This window comes from Pyxicephalus adspersus, chromosome 8, assembly GCF_032062135.1.
Source record: "Pyxicephalus adspersus chromosome 8, UCB_Pads_2.0, whole genome shotgun sequence".
NCBI lineage: Eukaryota > Metazoa > Chordata > Amphibia > Anura > Pyxicephalidae > Pyxicephalus > Pyxicephalus adspersus.
In genome coordinates, this window is record NC_092865.1 from 47,890,488 (window position 1) to 47,911,090 (window position 20,603).

The 20,603-nt window shown below is 39.0% G+C and overlaps 1 protein-coding gene across 5 annotated transcripts in view; it reads right to left on the bottom strand.

Moving 5' to 3' along the window:
* Positions 1-20,603, bottom strand: part of RAD18 (RAD18 E3 ubiquitin protein ligase) — a 198,516-nt gene that overhangs the window by 55,975 nt on the left and 121,938 nt on the right. For all 5 annotated transcript variants that reach the window (XM_072420467.1, XM_072420465.1, XM_072420468.1 and 2 more), the window contains one exon: positions 13,912-14,071. In XM_072420467.1, the coding sequence (XP_072276568.1) occupies positions 13,912-14,071 (160 nt within the window). The remainder of the gene's footprint in view (positions 1-13,911; positions 14,072-20,603) is intronic.

The window sequence follows — 20,603 nt, forward strand, 5'->3', positions numbered from 1 at the left end:
TCAAGGTATCTGGCAAAAAGCTGAACAGCCAATCCTCAACTCAACTTTGTTCACCAGGATACTTGGCAATCCCGGGTTTCCCATGCACATGCCAGGAATGAATGAGCACCTCTATGGCATATACGTTATCCTGGCCCGATCATTTAAGATGGCCAAAAGGAAGGAACACAAGAAAGAAGAAGGTAGCGACACACTCAGAGAACAGGGACAGGTGAGTAAGATCAGTTTACTTCCACTTTATTGAGGTTGGTTAGTCTACTTTTATCTTTATTTCATCCATTTTTGATGGTGTTTATTATGAAAATAAAAAAAGTTCAGTGCAGTGCAGGATGAGGCTTTTCATACTATCAATTACTTTAAATTGGCTCCCTTCCCAGTGTCACACAGTGTTTATTGATAGTTAGGTTGTGAACAGAAAGGTGCATCTTATTCCTCCACTCCTAAAAGTGTAGCAGCAGAATAACTTTAATGATCATGTTATCTCTCCCACGCCAATGAAAAATCAGCTCTATGAAGGGCTTTTATAGACTGGAATGGCTCATGATGAAAATGAGGACACTGGAAAGCTTTACAAAAACGTAATCTTTATTTTATCCAGTATCGCCTTTATTTATTTACTTTACGATATCTCCAGTCTCATTCCTGCTAGTTCTACCACCCGCTCCCTGCAACCATTTTTTTTTTAATTTCCTTAAATTAAACTCCTGAACTTTACCTGTCTCTCTGGTGCTTTGGATAATTGATCTTGGTGGCAGGTGTTCCTTACTACAGCACCAAAATACAAGCAAATAAAAATATATACTGATATACTTCTTTGGGGCAGGGTCCTCTCCTCCTGTGTCACTGTCTTTATCTGTCAATCATTTGCAAACCCCTACTTAATGTACAGCGCTGTACAATATGTTGGTGCTATACAAATCCTTTTTAATATTAGTACTGAGTTGACTGATAACAGCCTGGGCCTAAAGGAAAGGGATGAATGATTCTATTCATTAGTCAACCCATAAGTGGGCAGAGACAATTGGTGGATGCAACAGCAGGCAGTACTTGAGCACAGAACCTCATGCAAACGGGAACTAATTTGGTTTTGTAAGAACTTCAACATGAAAGCTGAACTGTGAGGTGCAGGTTATTAGTGGTTGGTGATGCTTAATGATTTCCTACCAAATAATTAAGATGAATAACATTAGGAAGTAGTTTATAGATTTTGCACAGGCAAATATATCCTGAAATATTCCGTAAGCATGGATACTATTAAAAGTATTGAAAACTAGTGCAGGATAATGAATACACAAATCAAAAGGGGGGAGCATATCCATCTTTGTAGCACTAGGCAAAGCAGCTTTAATATAAGTCCCATTTGAACATATTACATTTAGTTTTCCTTCTCCTTCTTAGTTTTTCCTTTCTCTCACAAAAACGTATACCTTCTGCATTTTTAAAACCCCAATAAAGTGAGGTGGATCCCAGGAACAAGTTGGTGTTTATTTTTTCTATAATTAAAACACCTTCAACATGCAAACAAGACTGCAGATTCAGGGGTTGCTCATCTTTTTCCAGAAGTGCTTTAGGAATGTCTGTTTGGTTACACTGCTTAGTCTGTGATCCAGAACGAGCGTTCGGTATGGGGGACAACTGCATACTACACCGTCTGTGTGCTTGATTTAGGTAAGTGACTCCATAAGTAGTGAAGCCAGGACCAGACTAAAAGATGGAGAAGATAAACTATCATGGGTGAACCTGGGTGATCTAGTAAAACTAGAATGAAATTCCTAAAAATTATTTACTATTATTTGGTATGATAAAAGATTAAGTATTTTAAGTTATATTATATACATGCCTGTGCTTAGCTGTATTTACAGCTTTGGCCTAAAGACATACATTCTACAGATGTGGATGACTTGGAAGAAGAGTTTGTGCTGTGCAGACATAGTGCCAAAAAAATGAATATACACAAAGCATGCAATGCAGCAAGTATGAAATGTCATTACAAAGCTTTGCTTGTGTATTACGAGGTGCTGCTCACCCAGGAGAACCCCAGGATATGCCGTACCATGAACAGCTGTAAACAGACCATAAAAGCTTCAACGATATTCTTTACTCCCTTTAGTCCCATTTAGCTTTTGGCACCATGTCTGGTGTAAAAAAATTTTGTGGAAAACCTGTATAAAAAAAAAAAAAAAAAAAAAAAAAACACAAAAGTATTTTCTAGGTGTTTACTTTTGTAGTAAATGTTTTCAGCACAGCAAATATCAGTCCAGAGCTGGTTATGCAGAAATCCTGGCTGCAATAAAGCACTGTGATTCTGATCTTAATTGTTTGCTTTGTTTCTTCAACTTTTAAATATCAGGAAGGCACTGGTGCATGCTGCTGGTAATATGAATGTATGTTTATTCATTCCATACGTTTTGGTGCATTTTATTGTTTGGAAGAAACTTTTTGATTTTTTTCTATTTAAACTTTCACATATGCTTGCCAAAACATTTGTATTTCTGTCTACTTAGTCCAAAGATTTACATTTTTCTGCCAAACAGCCGGCAGGAAAGGGGACATGATCCTTCACTGCACTAGTTTCACCTTTAAGGGTCACCATTTCCCCAGTCGGTGAATAGACTATGAAAGGAGAAGCAGTTACTAAAGATTGACTTTCTGTACATAATGCTATACAGACCAGAAGTCGGAATATGTTTGATTCCGCCGATCATGTTTTATTTCAAGGGTGGGCAAACTTTTTGGCTCAGGGGCCACAAAGAACTTTGAAACTTGACAGAGGGGCAAGGTCAGTATCAGATGGATGGAGAGTGGTTGAGGTATGCAGATAGATTAAGATTCCACAGCATGTTTTAGGAGTAATTCTAGAAGTTTAAGGTTTCGTCATGAAAAAGTCATCTATTAGGAAATGTTGTAGTCAGGAATAGTTTAGGTAACATGTTTTCTACTTTGCATTAAAAGACCTCATGGAAAATCATATATAGGTGCAGTTCAGTTTCCATTATTTTTTTTTGCTGTTTCATCGGTTGGGTTAAGTTATGAAAGTGTTCACAGAAAGAACCTAAAATAGTACTGAAAGAATTTCCAAAGTTCTTTATTCAAGGCCAGCTCATTCCATTCCTGTCTGCACCAATTAGTGTTCCCTGCAAGACTCTGTGTACCCCACCCCTCGTACATCAAAGAGTCTTAGATGTGAGTTCTAAGGGGGTGTACGGCCCTCTGATCAAACCACACGACTTTTAAAGTAGGACCTGCAGCCCTGTGTATAGTACAGTGTGCCCTATTCTCATGGATATCAGGCCCTCCGCTCCTTCCTGTCCTCTACGTGATGTTTGAAATATTTTTTATTTGCTGAGAAACTTTTCTTTTACCACTCACTGCCTGCAGAAAATGGACATTATGTATTTATTTTGCCCTGAAATGCAGTTTGTGCTGATTAGCATCCTATGGGACCTGATTTTCTTACATGAAGCAATTCCCTTTCCTCCTAAGAGTAATAATAAATGTGCATGTGCAAAACCATCAAATAAATGGTTCCTAATACTAAAAAAGATCTGTTATATCCATATTAGCTTGGTGGACATTTCATTGAAATATGGAGTTAGCCCCCATTTGAAAACCACAACAGTCACCACTCTTTGTCTAAAATGGCTTTGTATGCTGTAGCACCGACATGAGCCTTCTATACAACGTTGTCCTAATATTATTTTTTATAACGTAGCTATAGCAAGCTTTAGCTTGCTTGGATTTTTACATCTCACATAAGTTGCTTCTCCAGCTCTAATAAGTGTTGTGGACCCCAACCATCATTCCAATTACCAGTTTTCAAGAAAAGAAGAAAATCAAAAGAAGAGGAAAATCAATTTGTTAAGTAATAATTCCTTTTCAAAAAGGTAAGTGTGGTCCTCAGAACCTTTATTACAGCCCCATGCAGAGTTCTTTTACTCAATTTAGCCCTCGGTTTTGCCTGTGTCTGATACCCCTGCTTTTTAGGTATATGCCTGCCTAATAAAAACTATTTTTACAGAAAAATGCATGTGGTGGTGATGGGGAAGTGGGGTGGGGGGCAGAAGGAAAATTATTCCAAATAAACTAACAAAACACAAAATGTTGTTTAAGATTACACCAGCTAAACACATTTTGTGTTTAGGCTTTTATGAATGCCAGTATTCCCCCAATTCCTACGTTGCATACTAACTTCAAGGGCATTGATACACAGCACATGAATCAAGATGGTTGTTTCCATCACAATGTTGTCAGAGGTGTTTTACTATAGCAGAAAAGAACCTTTCTTTTACTTCCCAGTAGTGATGATGTATATGATGAGCCAGTATAGAACTCTTGATATTTAGCTTTCCTTGGTTTTAATCTCTGCAGCCCCTTTTAGCTGCACGCACCACCTGGCACTTTTCAATAACCCAAAGTTCAGCGGAAATAGGTAAAAGTTTGGAAAAATACTTTGTAAAAGCTTATTTATACGATATTATCTTTACACACTCAGGCAGGTAGGAGACGCTCACAGGCCCTGTAAACTTGCAGTGTCAGTCTACCCCAAGCACACACATGCACAGAAGTGCTAATCAAAATTAATCGGTCTGTGAGGAGATGGATCCTGCTGATGAATCAAGACAAATGTAGGAAACAGCAGTGGACATGGAAATTGGAAAAGCTAGGGAGAGTCATGAAAGGATGAAATTATTTGATTTTTAAGTGACTCACATATGAGAGTTCTGGATGGAAAAAATTGGGCATTGAGTATAGATTAGGTTTATGCACAAAAACTATGTAATAAACTTCGTAGCTGTTCATGAGGTATTGCAAAGATATTGGGAGGGTTTCAGAGAGGAACTATTTTCACTGAATTACACTGCACAAACCAATAAGGAAATCAGAAACAAGACTTTTTAGTAAGTTTACTTTTTGTAGTGAATAACTGGGCCGAGAAGTCACGGGAAAATAGGTTTTAGTGGGTTGGGCTTTATTTTGTGTACTGTGAAGAGGATTTAGGGAATTCCCATCTACACAATGAGTGTTGCTGCCATGGGGGCAAGAAAAAAAATACTATTATGGTAAATAAGGCCATAGTTGACCAATAAATAAACGAAATAACAGCTAAAATGGCAATTCCATATCTACTTTTCTTTTTTTCTTCAAGCAATCCAGAGACCTGTATGTTATGTGCATTTTAAATCTAAACATTCTCTGTTCGGAGCCAAAACTGTACCCAGCTGCCATGCACTCTAGCAGATGCTGAACGCCGTTTGGATCCACACAATTACTTTGGTAAGATCATTAATTCACTAGGATAACGTATACCAAGCGAAGGGCACGCATTCCCGATTCCCAGCGGCATAGAACAAGCAGCAAAACCTCAGCGGAAATGTTGTGTCAGTTCAGGTGATAATGAGGTAGAAAACCTCAGGAGTGCCAAAGCAACGACTCGAGCTAGGAGCTGTGTACACAGCACTAATGTAGAGGGTGCCAAGCCATTCATTAGAAACTACTGATAGGAGTTTGTTTTTGGCATCCGCCTTCACCAACACATTTTCCTCCTGTACTGAGAATCAAGCCTTTTCTGAAAGTTTAATAATGTAAATTTTATTGAAACCAAAAATGGGGCTGAAAGTTCCTCAGTATCTTTTTCCTATCTAAAGAGGTTTTATAGTTGTTTGGTACAATTAGCATGTACTTTAAAGTGGACCACTAGGTAAACTTGCATGAATAAATTCCTGACATCATAATATACCTCAACAGTGACACCCTATAGCAGTGTTTCTTAATCTTTTTACCGGGGGGGAGGGGGGCACTTGAATTACCTTCAGGGAACCCCTGCTATAATTACTATAACCACAGCTCACAGTATATTAGTATGGTGGTCCGTGGAAACCGTGCCTCTTACACTGCTAGCCATTGGGATGAATGTCACCCTTACAGATAGCCTAAAAGGTAATTGATGCCACTTAAACTGACCTGAGAGGTGCAAAGTGTTCATTGCTAAAGGAACCCCAGAAACCTCTGGAGGAACCCTGGTTGTAAAACACTGATCTATGGTATTGTATAGGTGATGTAGGGATGAAGAAGGAGCTGGGCCAGAAAAGGCAGTAATTAGATATTCTCAGAAAAGCAAGGGACTACAACATGGAAGGATTGAGGGGGTTGTGTTATGCAATTGACTATTTATTCTCTGTTTCCACCAAGTACAGAGGCACATTGCAAGTATATTCATTACATAACAGAAATTATGCATTTAAAATACTTTTTTTTAATTTTCTGTGCTTTTATCTGAAATTTAGGTTGGTAAAACATTTTTTGTAAGAAGTTCGGATGCATTGAGCCAGCTTTCAGTTGCCCGTCTGATACTTATTTACAACTGCAACCGATATATTTCACTTCTCCACCATGTGATAATGAGCCATTCGTGATGGCAAACCAAAGAACATTGATTAAACCCTGAGGTTAATAAATATGATGAGAAAATCAATGCAACTTTTAGGATGCCAAATGAGCTGGTAAGACTGTGAAAATAACTACAGACTTCACTGGAAAATTATTTCACTAAATGGGTGGCAACATCAAAAGCTGGCCTATCATACAAAATCCAATTTTACAGAACAAAACAAGAAGGCAGCTCAACTTAAAAGGAAGAATAAGAAAGTATATGAGTATAATATAAAAATATAGAAGGTATAATAGTATGATAAAAAAATAGTCAGGAAAAGACGGCAGAAATGTGGGAAAATGGTTTAATTCTTCATCAGGACAATGCTCCTTCTCACACAGCACTTTCTGTGACTGAAAGACACAAATTTTCTTTCTCCTAAAATGAAATTGGTGATTAAAGGAACACGTTTTGTGTCAATGGATGAAGTAAAGAAAAAAACATCAGATATCTAGAAAACATTCTGTTCCACACCTTCCGCCAGTGGAAAAACAAGACCGCTTAATTGTGAATGGAGAGAATATTGAAGGGGACAAAAATTAGAATTCTCATATGAATAAATAAAACGTATTATATCAGTCTCGTTTTTTCATGGACAGACCTAGTATATATATTTACCACTTTTTATGCATAGCAGTTCTTTAAGAGAGCTCAAGCCATGAATATTTCAGTGATGCACCCCGGAGGATGTTTCTTTCTCCCTGTGAAAGAAAACTGAACGGGGCAATGACTAAATATGCTTTACTACACAAACATTAAATACATTCAGACACTCTGATGAGAGCAATAACAGCACAAGGCGGTCATATGATCAGCTATCTGTAAGTGAGAAGTGTCTGAATGTGGAATACATTAAGGATCTATGGTCTAATTACAGACCAGGATAGCAGCTTAAACTGGAGTTACCAAGCACGGCTATGGAACACTTCCGCTTACACACCATGCAATAGAAAGCCAGATATTATGTCAGTGTCTGATACCCAGGCTAAAATTCTAAAATAAATTTATTGTTTTTGGCGAAGTAAGAACAGTCGGGAGGATCAACAATTCACTTGGGTCACTATACTTGCAGTATATTTTCAGCTAGGAGGATCATAAATGAGCAATGAAAATCTATAAGGAGTCATACTGTTTGCAAGCATCCTCTCCTTGCACCACACGTCAAAACAGTAAAGAGTTGGTGCCGTCTTTCCATTTTTCTTTACTACGATAACATGTAATTTTTTGGCTTATTATGTATTTAAATATCCTGTTTTAATTTTAATTCCTAAATATGTACACAAAAGCCAAAAGCCAAATTTGCTCAACATGTACTTGTTTATGCTTTGCAGTGTTTCACCATGGTTATACTGCTCCTTCAAATGCAAGTCTATCATTTGGGCAACTCATTGAAATTAATTCAATCCTTGTGTAGCTGATATTGGGAGATAGGGTCATAGGGAGAAACAGTGTGCTTGCATGTAACAGCTGTGCTATTTTGAATGAACAAATTTGTCAATATTTAAAGGCCTCAGAAAAACTTATTTGATGGACAACTCCTCTAATCAACCCCCTTTCCCCTTGGACCCTCAAACTAACCTGCACAGCTGCCCCCTTACCTCGAAAGCAAAACCATGGCTGCGGCGATGTTTATACCACCTCTGCAAAAGCAAACACCTTTTGATGAGTCACAGCTTAGTCCGGGCAGCAATAATAAGGCAGCCATTGGCAAGAAAGCTATTCATCAAAGGCTGTCTATTAACTCCAGAATTTGCACGCACTGTGGCATTTGGATGCTCCTCCATTTCTCAATATCAATGTATTTTGTTTACGGTGTCACGCGGTGTTCTGTGTTGCGATTTGTGCAGTGATGAATGGTTGTGGTGATGTGCAGCCAGAATGTTTGGATGTATGGAACACGTTTGTTACGCAATGTAAGCATGTGTTGGAGGTTTGTATACTGCAGATGTTGTCTGGTGATAGATTGTGCATGGAGCGCACGTGAGTTCCAAGTATAAAGCCATAAGTGAAAACAATACACGGCAAAACATCTGGTAAAAACACAGCAAATGGGAAAAAGGGTTTGGTTGTGAGAAGGAGAAACTTATAATGGTCGTCAAATCTGTCTGAAATGTTTATACAGAAAACACCTTCATGTTACCAACCTGAGCAGCTCCAAGATAGCTGACATTACTTAAAGCTGAACTCCAAGCAGAAATATAAGGAACATTTTAATGCTGCTCTGTACCTATTACTTTATCCAATGGGCTTTGTGCCTATGTTATACTGAGATTACTTTCAGAGGCTCTTGATTCAACCTGGAACTCACCGACTGGTAATCTGACCAGCAGTTGGCCTCCTCCTGTACTACATTTGCCATGCTTTAAGCAGGTCTTACATTCCAAAAAATGTTTATAGGAATGTAAAATCCTCTTAAAGCAAAGCTCATTAACACCGGCCCCACATTTTTTAGTAAAAACCAAGAGCAGTGTAAGGCTACGTACACACGTCACAAGATTCTAGTCCAATTCTCGCCTAGTGAGAGCTAGTATCGGACGAGAATCTGACGTGTGTACAGAAGCGTACATGTGTACAACAAAGGACGAACAACAAGTGAAGGGAAGAGAGCACAATGGGGTGCCGCTCACTCGTTCGCCCCCCTCCCCTCTCCATAGAGAAGAACTGCGCTGTATTACAGGGCTTGTTCATGCATTTCAGTTCATTTCACTTTCAGTCTTTTGTTATTGGAAAGGATTGTGAAAGATCATTTTCAACGACAAAAATCTAACGTGTGCACCTAGCCTAATTCTTAAGTCTTCTGCCTTTCCCTTTTCTGTCCAGTCACAGGCTAGGGAAGGAGTAGGACCTGTAAGTGTTGCCTAACTGCAGCACAGAAGTTTCATATTGAAGTATTCAGATCCTCAGATTAACAACTTACCTGTTACCGACCGCCCTCACTTACAACTGGCTCTTCCGACAAGTACACTGTACAAAAGTGTACAGTGTATATCCATGCAGCGTCTCCTCTTTGGTCTTCTGGGCTCCCTATGTCTTCCTCTTTCATGATCCCCAATCTGCAGGCTGTCAGTGAACTTGCCACTGACAGGTGCTGCACACGCTCAGGTCTATCCTATGCTCTTTGGTAGCAGGAACAGAACCTGGTCGTTAGGTGAAAAGCATCTGTATCTAACACTAAAACTTTTATTTTATTATAATTTTTTTAACATTAGGGAACAATGTAAAACTTTTTTTTGCTATCTGTACCCCATTGTGGAGATAAAGCTTAATTTTGTGTAAGCGGAAAGTGAGAGGAAATCATTATGAAGTGAAGGAAATCCTCTTTTAGGCAGCGGTCCTTAAAACAGGTGCCCCGATTGAGTGATAACTGATCTATTGTTCTGGTTGCAACCTAAAATTTCACCAGTATATTCCAGGCCCAGTAACAATATTCAGTAGAGCAAAAAGAAGATAAATCTCCCTTTCAGATAGCAGTTCTAATCTCATACCACTCTACCCAAAACTAAAATTAAATAAAATAAGTTTTATCTATAAATATTCTGTTTTTAAGTAGATAACTGAATGACTTTAGTTTGTCAAAGCTCTAAACAATAGCTCTAAACAATAGCTTTCCTTCAAAGTGAAGGAATAAATTGCTGCACAGTGACTTCAGCTACTGAGTTTAGTGAGGGATTATTTTATTATTAAAATTTACTGCTTGTTAAGAATATTTAAACAAATGTCCATCACCTAGCCACAATTTTATTTTATAACCCAAACTCTAGGCAAAACCTTTTTTCTTGGACATGGATGCAACAGGGCTTTATTTTCTGACAAATAGGGCAGGGGGAAGAGTCTAACAATAGATTCAGATTAATAAATCCAAAAACTAACCATACATTAAATAGGGGTTGCAAATGTCAGGCAGATACAAACAATGACACAGGAGGAGGAGAGGGTCCTGCCCATGGAGGTTACAATCTAAGAGGTTGGGGATGTAGCACACAAATGGAGTGGTGGGTGAGTAGTGAAGGTTTAATAAACAGAAGATGATGGGTAGGTGAGTTTGAAAAGATGGGTTTTAAGAGGTTTCTTAAATGTGCATAAAGTAGGGGCAAGCCGAATAGGACCATTCCAGAGAGTCGGGGCAGCCCTAGTAAAGTCTTGGAACCATGCGTGTTATGAGGTTATGAGTAAGGAAGTAATTATCAGGTCAATGGAGGAGTGAAGAAAGCAGCTAGGGGATATTTTTCTATCAGGTCAGAAAGGTAGGTGGGATAAGAGCTGTGGAGGGATTTCAAGCCTTGCACTTCCAGGCTCCACTTTTAACATATGCTATATTACATTACCGTTATAATCCATGCTCATGTGTATATTCCTTTACATAAGTAGCTATACCGAGCTCTCTACATACCAAATGTGTCAGGCTGTTCAGGATAAATGCTTATGAAACAAGCTAGTGCGTCTCAGATGATAAGGAGGCTGGAAGCTTTTTCTCACACTCTGTCCTCTCTAGCTGAACAGACGTTAAGTATGCCTTTCGTTCTTATTTTGGCAAGCGGCATCAAATTAATGGTAATCAAAGAGGATGTATAAAAAAAATGACACATTTGTCAAATATCACATATCTGAAAATGAGTTTTGAACAGCGTCCAGCTGATGCGGGAATGATGTGCTTCGCCTTGGCGGACCATCTGCTTCCCAACTGCAAGTTGTTGACAAAACCCAAGAACTACAAAATAGCCGAATTTGTGTTTCCACAGGAAGCAGGAAGTGCTGCCAAGAGATGGGGGAGATTCATATTGATGATCATTGTGCCACTGAAATGGCAGCAGGCATCTGATCTCATTCAACATTTTTTCCCAACATATTGTAAATCTGCAACGGTACATTTTTTCCTCCTTCCTTTAAACTTTTGAGGAGCCCATTTCTCGAATCACCTGATGCCAAGCACAGTGCAGCTTATTATGTTCTGAGGAGTGCAGGAAGACAACTCTTCTTTTTTTTATTTCATGGACAGTTGATAATACAAAGTCATAAAAGGAATTAATACAAGCTTCACGCCTCATTTTAAAACTATGTGCATTAATATGGTGTTGACCCCCATTTCAGAAAATCCCACTAACTGTTACCATGCAGTTGGAAATGCAAAACTGTCTACATATGCTATAGTTTTAATCCCCTTTAAAGAAAAAAAAAGAAAAAAGTGGTGAAATTAGAATTCTCTTAGCAAACCTATGAATTTCCCCTTCTAAAAAAGGAAAATAAGGCTCCTACTATGATTTAACCGCTCTTGGTTAAGCCTAACAAATTATTTTTTTCCTTTAATATGCCCTATAGTCCTTTTGGAGTCATTTTATCCTCTTACTGGAAGAGAGAGTGATACATAGTTTATATGACTCAGTACCAGCCCTCTCAGTATTGTAGTGTTTTGCACAGCACAGTGATATAAGGTACCACTATGATTCCATATAATTCCCAGCACTGTCTGGCATTTCTTTATTGCTTTAAACTCAGTGTAATCGACACGAACTGCACTGCCAGTCTAGCTTTCCAGCCAAGCTGTTCCAGAGTTCTGCCGGCATCACATCACATTACCCTCTAAAGCCTAGTTAAAACAGTAGGGAAGAGAAGATATAAGGACAGCAGTCTGGAGTCGCTAATGCCAGCAGAGATGTGGAGCTGTGCAGAAACGCTTGGCAAATAGGAGCGACACTGACAGTCCCCCTGGCACAGTCCATGCCTGCTGAGCACCTCCGACTGAAAATATTTGGAGGACTCTATATAATTGTGCTTAATAGGCTATATGTCTTACACATCCCCTAGTATGAATCAGATCCTGTTCCAAGAACCCCGAATGCCACCAGGTCTCAATACAAGCATGGGCAACCAGTAAAGGACTGGCAGAGATAGGCAGCATTTTCTGCAGAGAAAACATTTTTTCTGTTCATGCAGCCTGTGCACTAATCTTCAATTTATTAAACTTAAACTAAATTACATTTTCCTCATGCTTTCCTTCAACATAAGCCTGTTTTATTTTATGCAGTGCTTTAATGAAAGAGAGCATAATTCTCCACCATCAGTCTTGGGATTCTAACCCTGGAGATGGCACGTCAGCACATAATTCACCTGTCAGGATGAATTTGGATCATAAATATTTTCTAAGAACACTCATGATAAGAGCTGTGGTTTTTATTATAGATGCACAGTATTGAACAATGATCTATCTGCAGGCTTTTTCAGTTTTTGTTTGTTTTGTTTTTTTTGTTACATAGAAATTAATGTAACTTGAATAAAGTAAACAAATGAAAGGGAATTTCCAAAGTGGTTCTATCTGTGTAAACACAGCACACCCAAAAACCTGCAGAGCATCCTAGGACCCCCAAAACCAGGGCCACACTGTACCGAGTACCAACCAACCTTTTTAGTCATTTAGGACACTATATACAGAACAAAAAAGAAATAGAAGTAGAGGGCTTTTAGGCAATAAAACTTTGAATTTTACTAGAATAATTCAACATTAAAGAGTCATTATAGACAAAACTTAGCTGAATGACTCTTTAATGTTGATTAATGCCAGTATAATTCACTGTTTTATTGCCTAAAAGCCCGCTACCTCTATTTCTTTTGTGTTCTGTATACATTGACCATAACGGGGCTTGCCAATTTAATAAGGAGAAATTTTGGGTTACCCTTTTCTTTTTTTTGATACACCTAAGCCACTATAAAGAAGTAGAAGGGTCAATAAAACAGAAATGGTTGGAAACGGTTGAAGCAGAACAGGAATTTTTTGCTGCTGCTAAGTAACAGTTACATTTGTATCTCCATCCAGCCTGTGACTGGAGAGTGAAAGGAGCAGCAAACTGATGGGATCTTCTCTTTGTTACTCTTTCTCTACTCATATGGGATGTCCAATATCAAAGCTCTTTCCTCCTCTCTCTTTTTTATTCTTTGGAATTCAGTTATAAAGGCTCAGTATAATGTAAAGTATGTAGTACATGTTGACTACAGCAGCCTCCTGTTCCTGCCTTGCAGGGAGACGAACAAAGCCCTAGTCATGGTGTCATGGAGTCAAAAATAAAGTATGTCAAGAAAACAGAAAAAAAAATTTTTTTTTTAAATCATTTCAGTGGCATGTTGACAAAGGGGGAAGGAGAAACCAAGGGAAAGCAAATGTAAGCAAATTGAACTTCAGCTTTATGGTAAACAATTGACTTTAGGTCCTAAATCAGCCCAAAATATAGTATATTGCATATCCTAGATTAAAAGCTCTTCGGGGTGAGGTCCTCTCTCAGCGTCACTGTCTGTATCTGTCTGTCATTTGCAACCCCTATTTAATGTACAGCACTGCGTAATATATCCGCGCTATATAAATACTGTTTATTATTATTAATTGTCATAATATTAGTCATTCCAGCAAACGCTTAAACTTTCTGCAGCTTGTTCATATGGCTGTCAGGATTCTTGACATTTCATCAAAATGTTTAAAGCACTGAGCATCCTACCTGACTGTAGAATCCGAAGAGAGCGGGAAGCATGGGGAACTGGAGCGAACTACAGACATGTTGCCCATCCTCTGGAAGGATTCCTCCATGATATCAGGCAACGAATCATTGACTGTCTCTGGTTTTTCATCTGTTTCTGTTTCTTCTTTATTCAGCTCATCTAAAAATATTACAAATGTTACACCTTTAGTAAGATTTAAAGTTAAACTCCATGCAAACTGCTAAACACATAGATGAAACAGATAAATTTAAAGCTGCTTCAAGTCCTGAGAGTTACTACTTACAGCCTGCGCAAGTGTTCCTTGAACTTTTCACCATGAGGGAAACACTTGAAATAACTTTAAGGTCTCAGGGAACTCCTTCTTTATATTGCTCAAGGAACCCCTAACAACCTCTAGAGAAACCCTGGTTGAGAAACACTGGTTAGAAGAGGACACCAATATCTGTTACAGTTGTAGAAGGAAAACAGCGGTGTCTTTTGTCTACCTCTAGCCTGCTGATTGGTCAAAAAAAGACAAGCAGGGGACTGATTAGGTTCCTTCCCTTTAATTTTTTGGAATTTCATTCATCAGTACATTTACATGCATAACATCTGATTGGTTCCCATTCCTGCCCTTTCGTATCATGGTTTGAGTGCTGTTATAGTTAGAATTGCAGTAAGCTGATACCAAGTCAATACTAGAAAAATAATGATTAATGCTCCTTAAAGGGAAGCTAAACTCTGAAAGTTATTGCACAGAAAGTATAGACAGAGGGCACTGGGTATATTACCCGACACTTTTTAAAAACTGCCCTGCCGTTTTTGGGTGGTTATTGAAAAGTTGGGTCACAATACAGGGGCCACCACCCGCTGACAGCTTCTTCCCACCCAGGTTTAAAAAAAAAAATATGGGAAAAATACTGTTTCCAATGTGTCTCAGTAAAGAGGTGGCCATCTTGGTAGAAGGCAGTGCTTTGCTTCCTGTTAGATTCTCCAGCAAGGAGAAGAGTAAGCAGCACAGAAGTGACATTAAAAAAAATCTCAGTCAGAGGCAGGAGTGCCTTAGAGCAGCGGTCCCCAACCTTTTTGGCCCCAGGGACCGGTTTCACGGAAGGAAATTTCTCTAAGGACCGGGGGGGGGGGGTGCACAGAGAGAAAAGAGAAGACATACTCTGGCGTCTTCTCTTTTCTCTCTGTGCACCTCTGCTGCTTCAAAGCGATCACATGACATCTGACAGCCAATCGAGCTGCATGTCATGTGCTCACATTGCTTGTACACAGACTACTGTGTACATTTACCGGCATCTCATACAAACACCGCTGCGGACCACTTCCGGTCCGCGGATGGTGGTTGGGTGCCGCTTCGTTTTCAATAATGGATCATGTAATCGCGGCCCACTGAAAACACCGCCGCGGACCGGTAGTGGGCCGCGGCCCGGTGGTTGGGGACCGCTGCCTTAGAGTATCCCACATTACACTGTTTAGGCACAAAATCAACTATAAATGTTCTCTAAAAGACAGCAAAATCTCATAGAGCATAAATGACAACGCTGCAAGCACCCTTACATGTCAGGTGCTCTGCTATTTTTCAGCAGGAATTTGGGACAGAGTACATTTTCAAAGTCCTTCTTATATATTTAACATTTATACATGTTCCTAAAATATTGCAAATTTTCATTTTTGAGTTCAAGCCCACTTTAGGGTGAATTGAGAGGTCTTTTGGAGGTTGACATAGTCGTATTGGTTTCTTATTAGAATTCCTGTAACTGCTCTGATCTGCAGTAAGAATTTGGGACTGTTTTGCAGGACTTTGCTTTATCAGGTTGGCCTTAAGGATGTCACTTTCCAAGTTCTAATCTAGAAACAGAAGCTGTGTCATTTTCCTCTGCGCCAGAGTATACTTCCCTTTCATCGTTTCTCTTCAACTGCTGCCGTTCCCAACCATGTATTCACCTCACGTCTTCATTAAAGCAGCAGCAGGGTAATTAGTTTGTGAAATTAACCACTGCCATCAGTCTAGATCTAAAGAGCCGCATGGAAATGTTTTTAATTGGCACACTGATGATTTGTTTTAATAGCCTCCGTCTTGGTGGTCTGTCAAGGCCCCGACTTCCCGGCTCTCACCTTTCTATCGTGTAATAATTATTTCCTTTTATTAGAGCAGGAGAGCTCCCGAGTGTTGCAAAACGCAAAATATTCAACTGAATGAAAGCAGTAAAGTGAACTTTTCATGAAGGACCCTTGTAGATTGTCATCACCTTCTTCTCTTTGGAAGTTGACCGATTGTCCCAGGACAATTCCATGATTATCCAGCACTTGCAGCGCACCTTTTTTTTTCCCGCTACGTAATCTGAACATGAATAATACAACCATTACCGTACGGACCTGCCTTTCTCTGGTACCCCTGAGGAACCCTTGCATTTACAAGTTTGACAAAGAACCAAATAGTTACATCTATTCAAAGGTATGTAGTAGATATCCACTAGTGAAGTGGGTAGATTCACCTAAGCTATACACATTTATCCAATTCTTGTCCTATAACCCAATTTATGGGTGTACAGAGGTAGATGTATATTGAAGGTGGAGTTGACTAGTTTTCCAACGCGTTTCTCTATTTAGACTTCCTCAGGGGAGGTTGAGACACGCAACACAAAATAGCTGTTAATCACTAATGCTTTCTTGTTAAAGAAAACATGAGGAATTTGTGTTCTGTGGGTAAACCCGTTGTAAAAAAAAGAAAAAGATGCAAAAGTCAGAGCAAACTGCAGACGAGCCTGTACATGTGGTGTCTTGAGCACGGGGACCTTGCGGGCTCTGCAAGATTTCAGGCCTTCACAGTGCAGTGTGTTACCAATTGTTTTCTTGGTGACTATGGTTCCAGCTGCCCTGAGATCATTGACAAGTTCCCCCCATGTAGTTCTGGGCTGCTTTGTCATATAGAGCCTCAGACCGAGGAAGATTGACGGTTATTTTGTGTTTCTTCTATTTGTGAATTATCGCGCCAACTGTTGTCACCTTCTCACCAAGCTGCTTGGTGATAGTCTTGTAGCCCAGTCCAGCCTTGTGTAGGTCTACAATCTTGTCCCCATCCTTAGACAGCTCTTTGGTAACAGCCATGGTGGCTAGTTTGGAATATGACTGCTTGATTCCTTCTGTGGACAGGTGTCTTTTATACAGGTTCTGTAACAAGCTTGGATTAGGAGCAATCCCTTACAGAGGGTGCTCCTAATCTCAGCTGCAAACAGTGAAGACACCTGGGAGCCTAAAATCTTGCGCCTAAAATCTTGCTGGTTGATAGGGGATCAAATACTTATTTCACTCATTACAATGCACATCAAGCTCTGACTTTTGAGCACTGGGTTTTTGGGGGTTCTTTTGTTGTTATTCTGTCTCACGCAGCTACATTAAACTTACCATTACAATATTAGACAGGTAATTTCTTTGTCAGAGGGCAAACGTACAAAATCAGCAGGGGATCAATTACTTATTTCCCTCACTGTACCTTTGAATGAACGTAATGATGTGGTCCTGTCAAACTTTCAAACATAGGAACTTGTACTTATTTGTATTATGTAAACCTACCAATGTATATTTTTGATTGCCTGCTTCATTCTCTCTTTTGTTCGTTTGTTATCCTTACAGATAGCCAAAAGAGTTTTGGTTTCATGCTGACTCTGCCAAGTGGTGCTGGCCACAAAATTTTAAAGCCACTATTACATTGGAGGTAAACCAGCTAAACTCAAGGAACCCCTAACAACCTCTGGACAACCCCAAGTAAACCCTGTATGAGAATGACTACTAGAGACACATTACAAAACAATCTCAAGCATCTAATTCAGTTAAGGTTTTATGGAATTCAGATTCAGCAGGCTTTCAACAGTGCTGAGAGGGAGCATCCCTTGATGGATTGGATGAATATGGGAATGAATCCATTGGATGAATATGGGAAAAGTCCTGTACCCAGCAATAGCCTACGCCAAAAGCTTTTTACCACCATTGGTAATCAGGATAGAAATTACACCGACAGGTAATCAACACCCAGAAAATAATACGCTATCCACACCTAAGATGTGTTTAAATTTAAAGTTTGAAATGTTGTCAAGGACAAAAACCTTTTTCTGAAAAGTTTGATTTACATCTTGTAATTTACGTTATGCAGTTGTTCTGGAAGATAGTAATTACATTTATTGCTGTGTTACATAAGAACATTTATCATTTGTATCGATACATTTTTTGCTCAATATGGCTCCAGACAAAACAGCTGCCGATTGTTGGGGAAGGAATGAAGGACAGACTGAATTCTGTGATCAGCAGATTTGTTACTTTGCATCAAAGCACATTTTCTCCTCTGAGCATTCTCATAACTTAACACTGGAATGTATCGAGCGTTTCATATAGTTCCTATTTTTCTCCTAAATTCATTACTAAACTGTAAATATCAAATTTGTTTCAGCTTTGATTTATGGGGGTAAATACGAGATATTACAGATCAGCAGGTGGTAATTTATAGGCAAGATCATCTTTTTTTCTCATCCTATTTTGCAGTTCTGAATTAAAACAGAGCAGAGATGAGAATATACAAACTGCAGATTCACTCTCTCCAAGCGGAGGTTTGGATGGACAGGACCACCAGGACAGATTACCTAACTATGTCGGGGAACTACTATACACACACTAGATTTTCACGTGAGAACATTATGACTGTTGGACAGGAATTTTCTGTTGTGTGTACTCAGCTATACTCTCGTGTCTATTGTATTGCAAGTCTCATTCAGCAGCATGGTTGCCTCGGTGGCTGGACCTCTGGCCTTTGCAACGCTGGGTCCCAGGTTCTAATCTTGGGCAGGGCACTATCTGCAACATGTAATTAATAAACAAAAAATTGTCTTAGACATATGTCTATATTAGAGACATTAAATTGTAAGCCCCTTTGAGGAACAGTTACGGATATGAATATGGGTTTTTTAAAGCCCTGTGTAATATGTCGGCACTTGATAAATACAAGGAAATAAAAATATAGACAACCAGGAAAATGGCTTTAATGTGAAAACAGAGGCCGTTAATAAAATGTATGTGACTGACATATATAATTTGTATCAGTGTTGAACCCAGAAATCTTTTTAAGCTCGGTGAGAAAAAGCTGTAGGTGGGTGACAGCCCCTGTATTGTGACTCAACTCTTTAGCTGTGTCCAGCTAAAAGGGTCTGCCTGACATTTTGCAACTTGCAGCACTCTCCAGAATTCAAGGTTTGAATAAGTCCTACTGGAAAGATAGTGGGGATTGCAATTTCACCACAGCTAGTAAATTAGAGGGCACAAACACTGCTGTAAATAGAGTATTAGAAAATAATAATTATTTAAAAAATTGAAGGACGGTATAACAATGTTGCCGCACAATTTCTTTGTACAGATGAAGCCTTTACTTTTTTCGCCCTTGCCAGGACTTAGCATTGCAAAAATATTTGTTGTTCTGTTCTTTCCATTCAATTTTATATCTGTGAATATACATTACAAAGGCAATTGTCGTATGCAGCTGACCCGCGGTGAAACAGCCTTCAGTCAGAGCCGAGATTTACAATAAAAAAATGAATGAATCATTTCATAAAGTGGTTTGCTAAAACAGGCAAGTCAGGACAATGAGTACTGGGACAGAATCCATTATAGAGCAGCATAAACCAATCTGCTAATAAATCCTAACCGAGCCACAGCCATAATGGCTACAAAATCAAGAGAGTCATGGAAGGAATAGGGAGAGAATGGTTTATGATTAATAAAAAAAAAAGAGACTTGCTTGTGTAAAGAGAACAGTACTCATTGTAAGCATCCATTTACTATTATTTACCAAGAAGTGGGGTTGCACAGGGGTAAGGAACAATGGGGGAAAATGTATCAACAATTGGGGATAAAAATATGATTCCTCGTTCACTTATTCTCATTGGTTGAAATGTGTACAGCAGAATAATAGAAAAGTGTTTGGGCCCTGGATCGAAGCACATTAAAAAACACACATTATTATTACTATTAAACAGTATTTCTTTAGCATCAACATATTAGTCAGCACTGTACATTAATACGGGTTACAGTTGACAGACACAGAGAGTGACACAGGAAGAAGAGAAGACCCTGGCCCTCAGAGCTTACAATCTAGGAGGTAGGGAAGCAGCATATGCCACAGAGAAAGGAAATGAGGGATAAATATGATGTTTTTAATATCTGAGCTCTTTATTCTAAGCTTGTGTCCTCCTAATGCACAGCTGGCCATCATAAAGATAAGATTTTTTATGTCTCCATAACAGAAAAAGGAAATTACTAGACAGGATTTACTGCAGTGAATTTAAGTCTGGATTGCAATATTTAATATTAGCTTTACTTAAAACCAAAACACCCAGACTAATCAAAAAGCAAACTCTATGTTTATGTGAAAGAGCTGCCAAATTCACTAATGACAGATAAGTATTATTTTTACTGCCTTCCCATTGCATGGAAGATGAGATCTGGAAGTTCTTTTTACTAGTGACAGCACAAATCAAGCAGGACAGAAAACAAGACACAGCTAAATAAAGATATTATTTCCCTGGTTCCGATCATGTAAAAAGCTTATTAAGTCTGCATACATGTGCCTATGTATAAATATAGGGTGTTTATACAATTGCAGTTGAGCACACAGGGCATGTTGTTAAAACATTTTTTATAGCATGAGCTGAATTCAAAA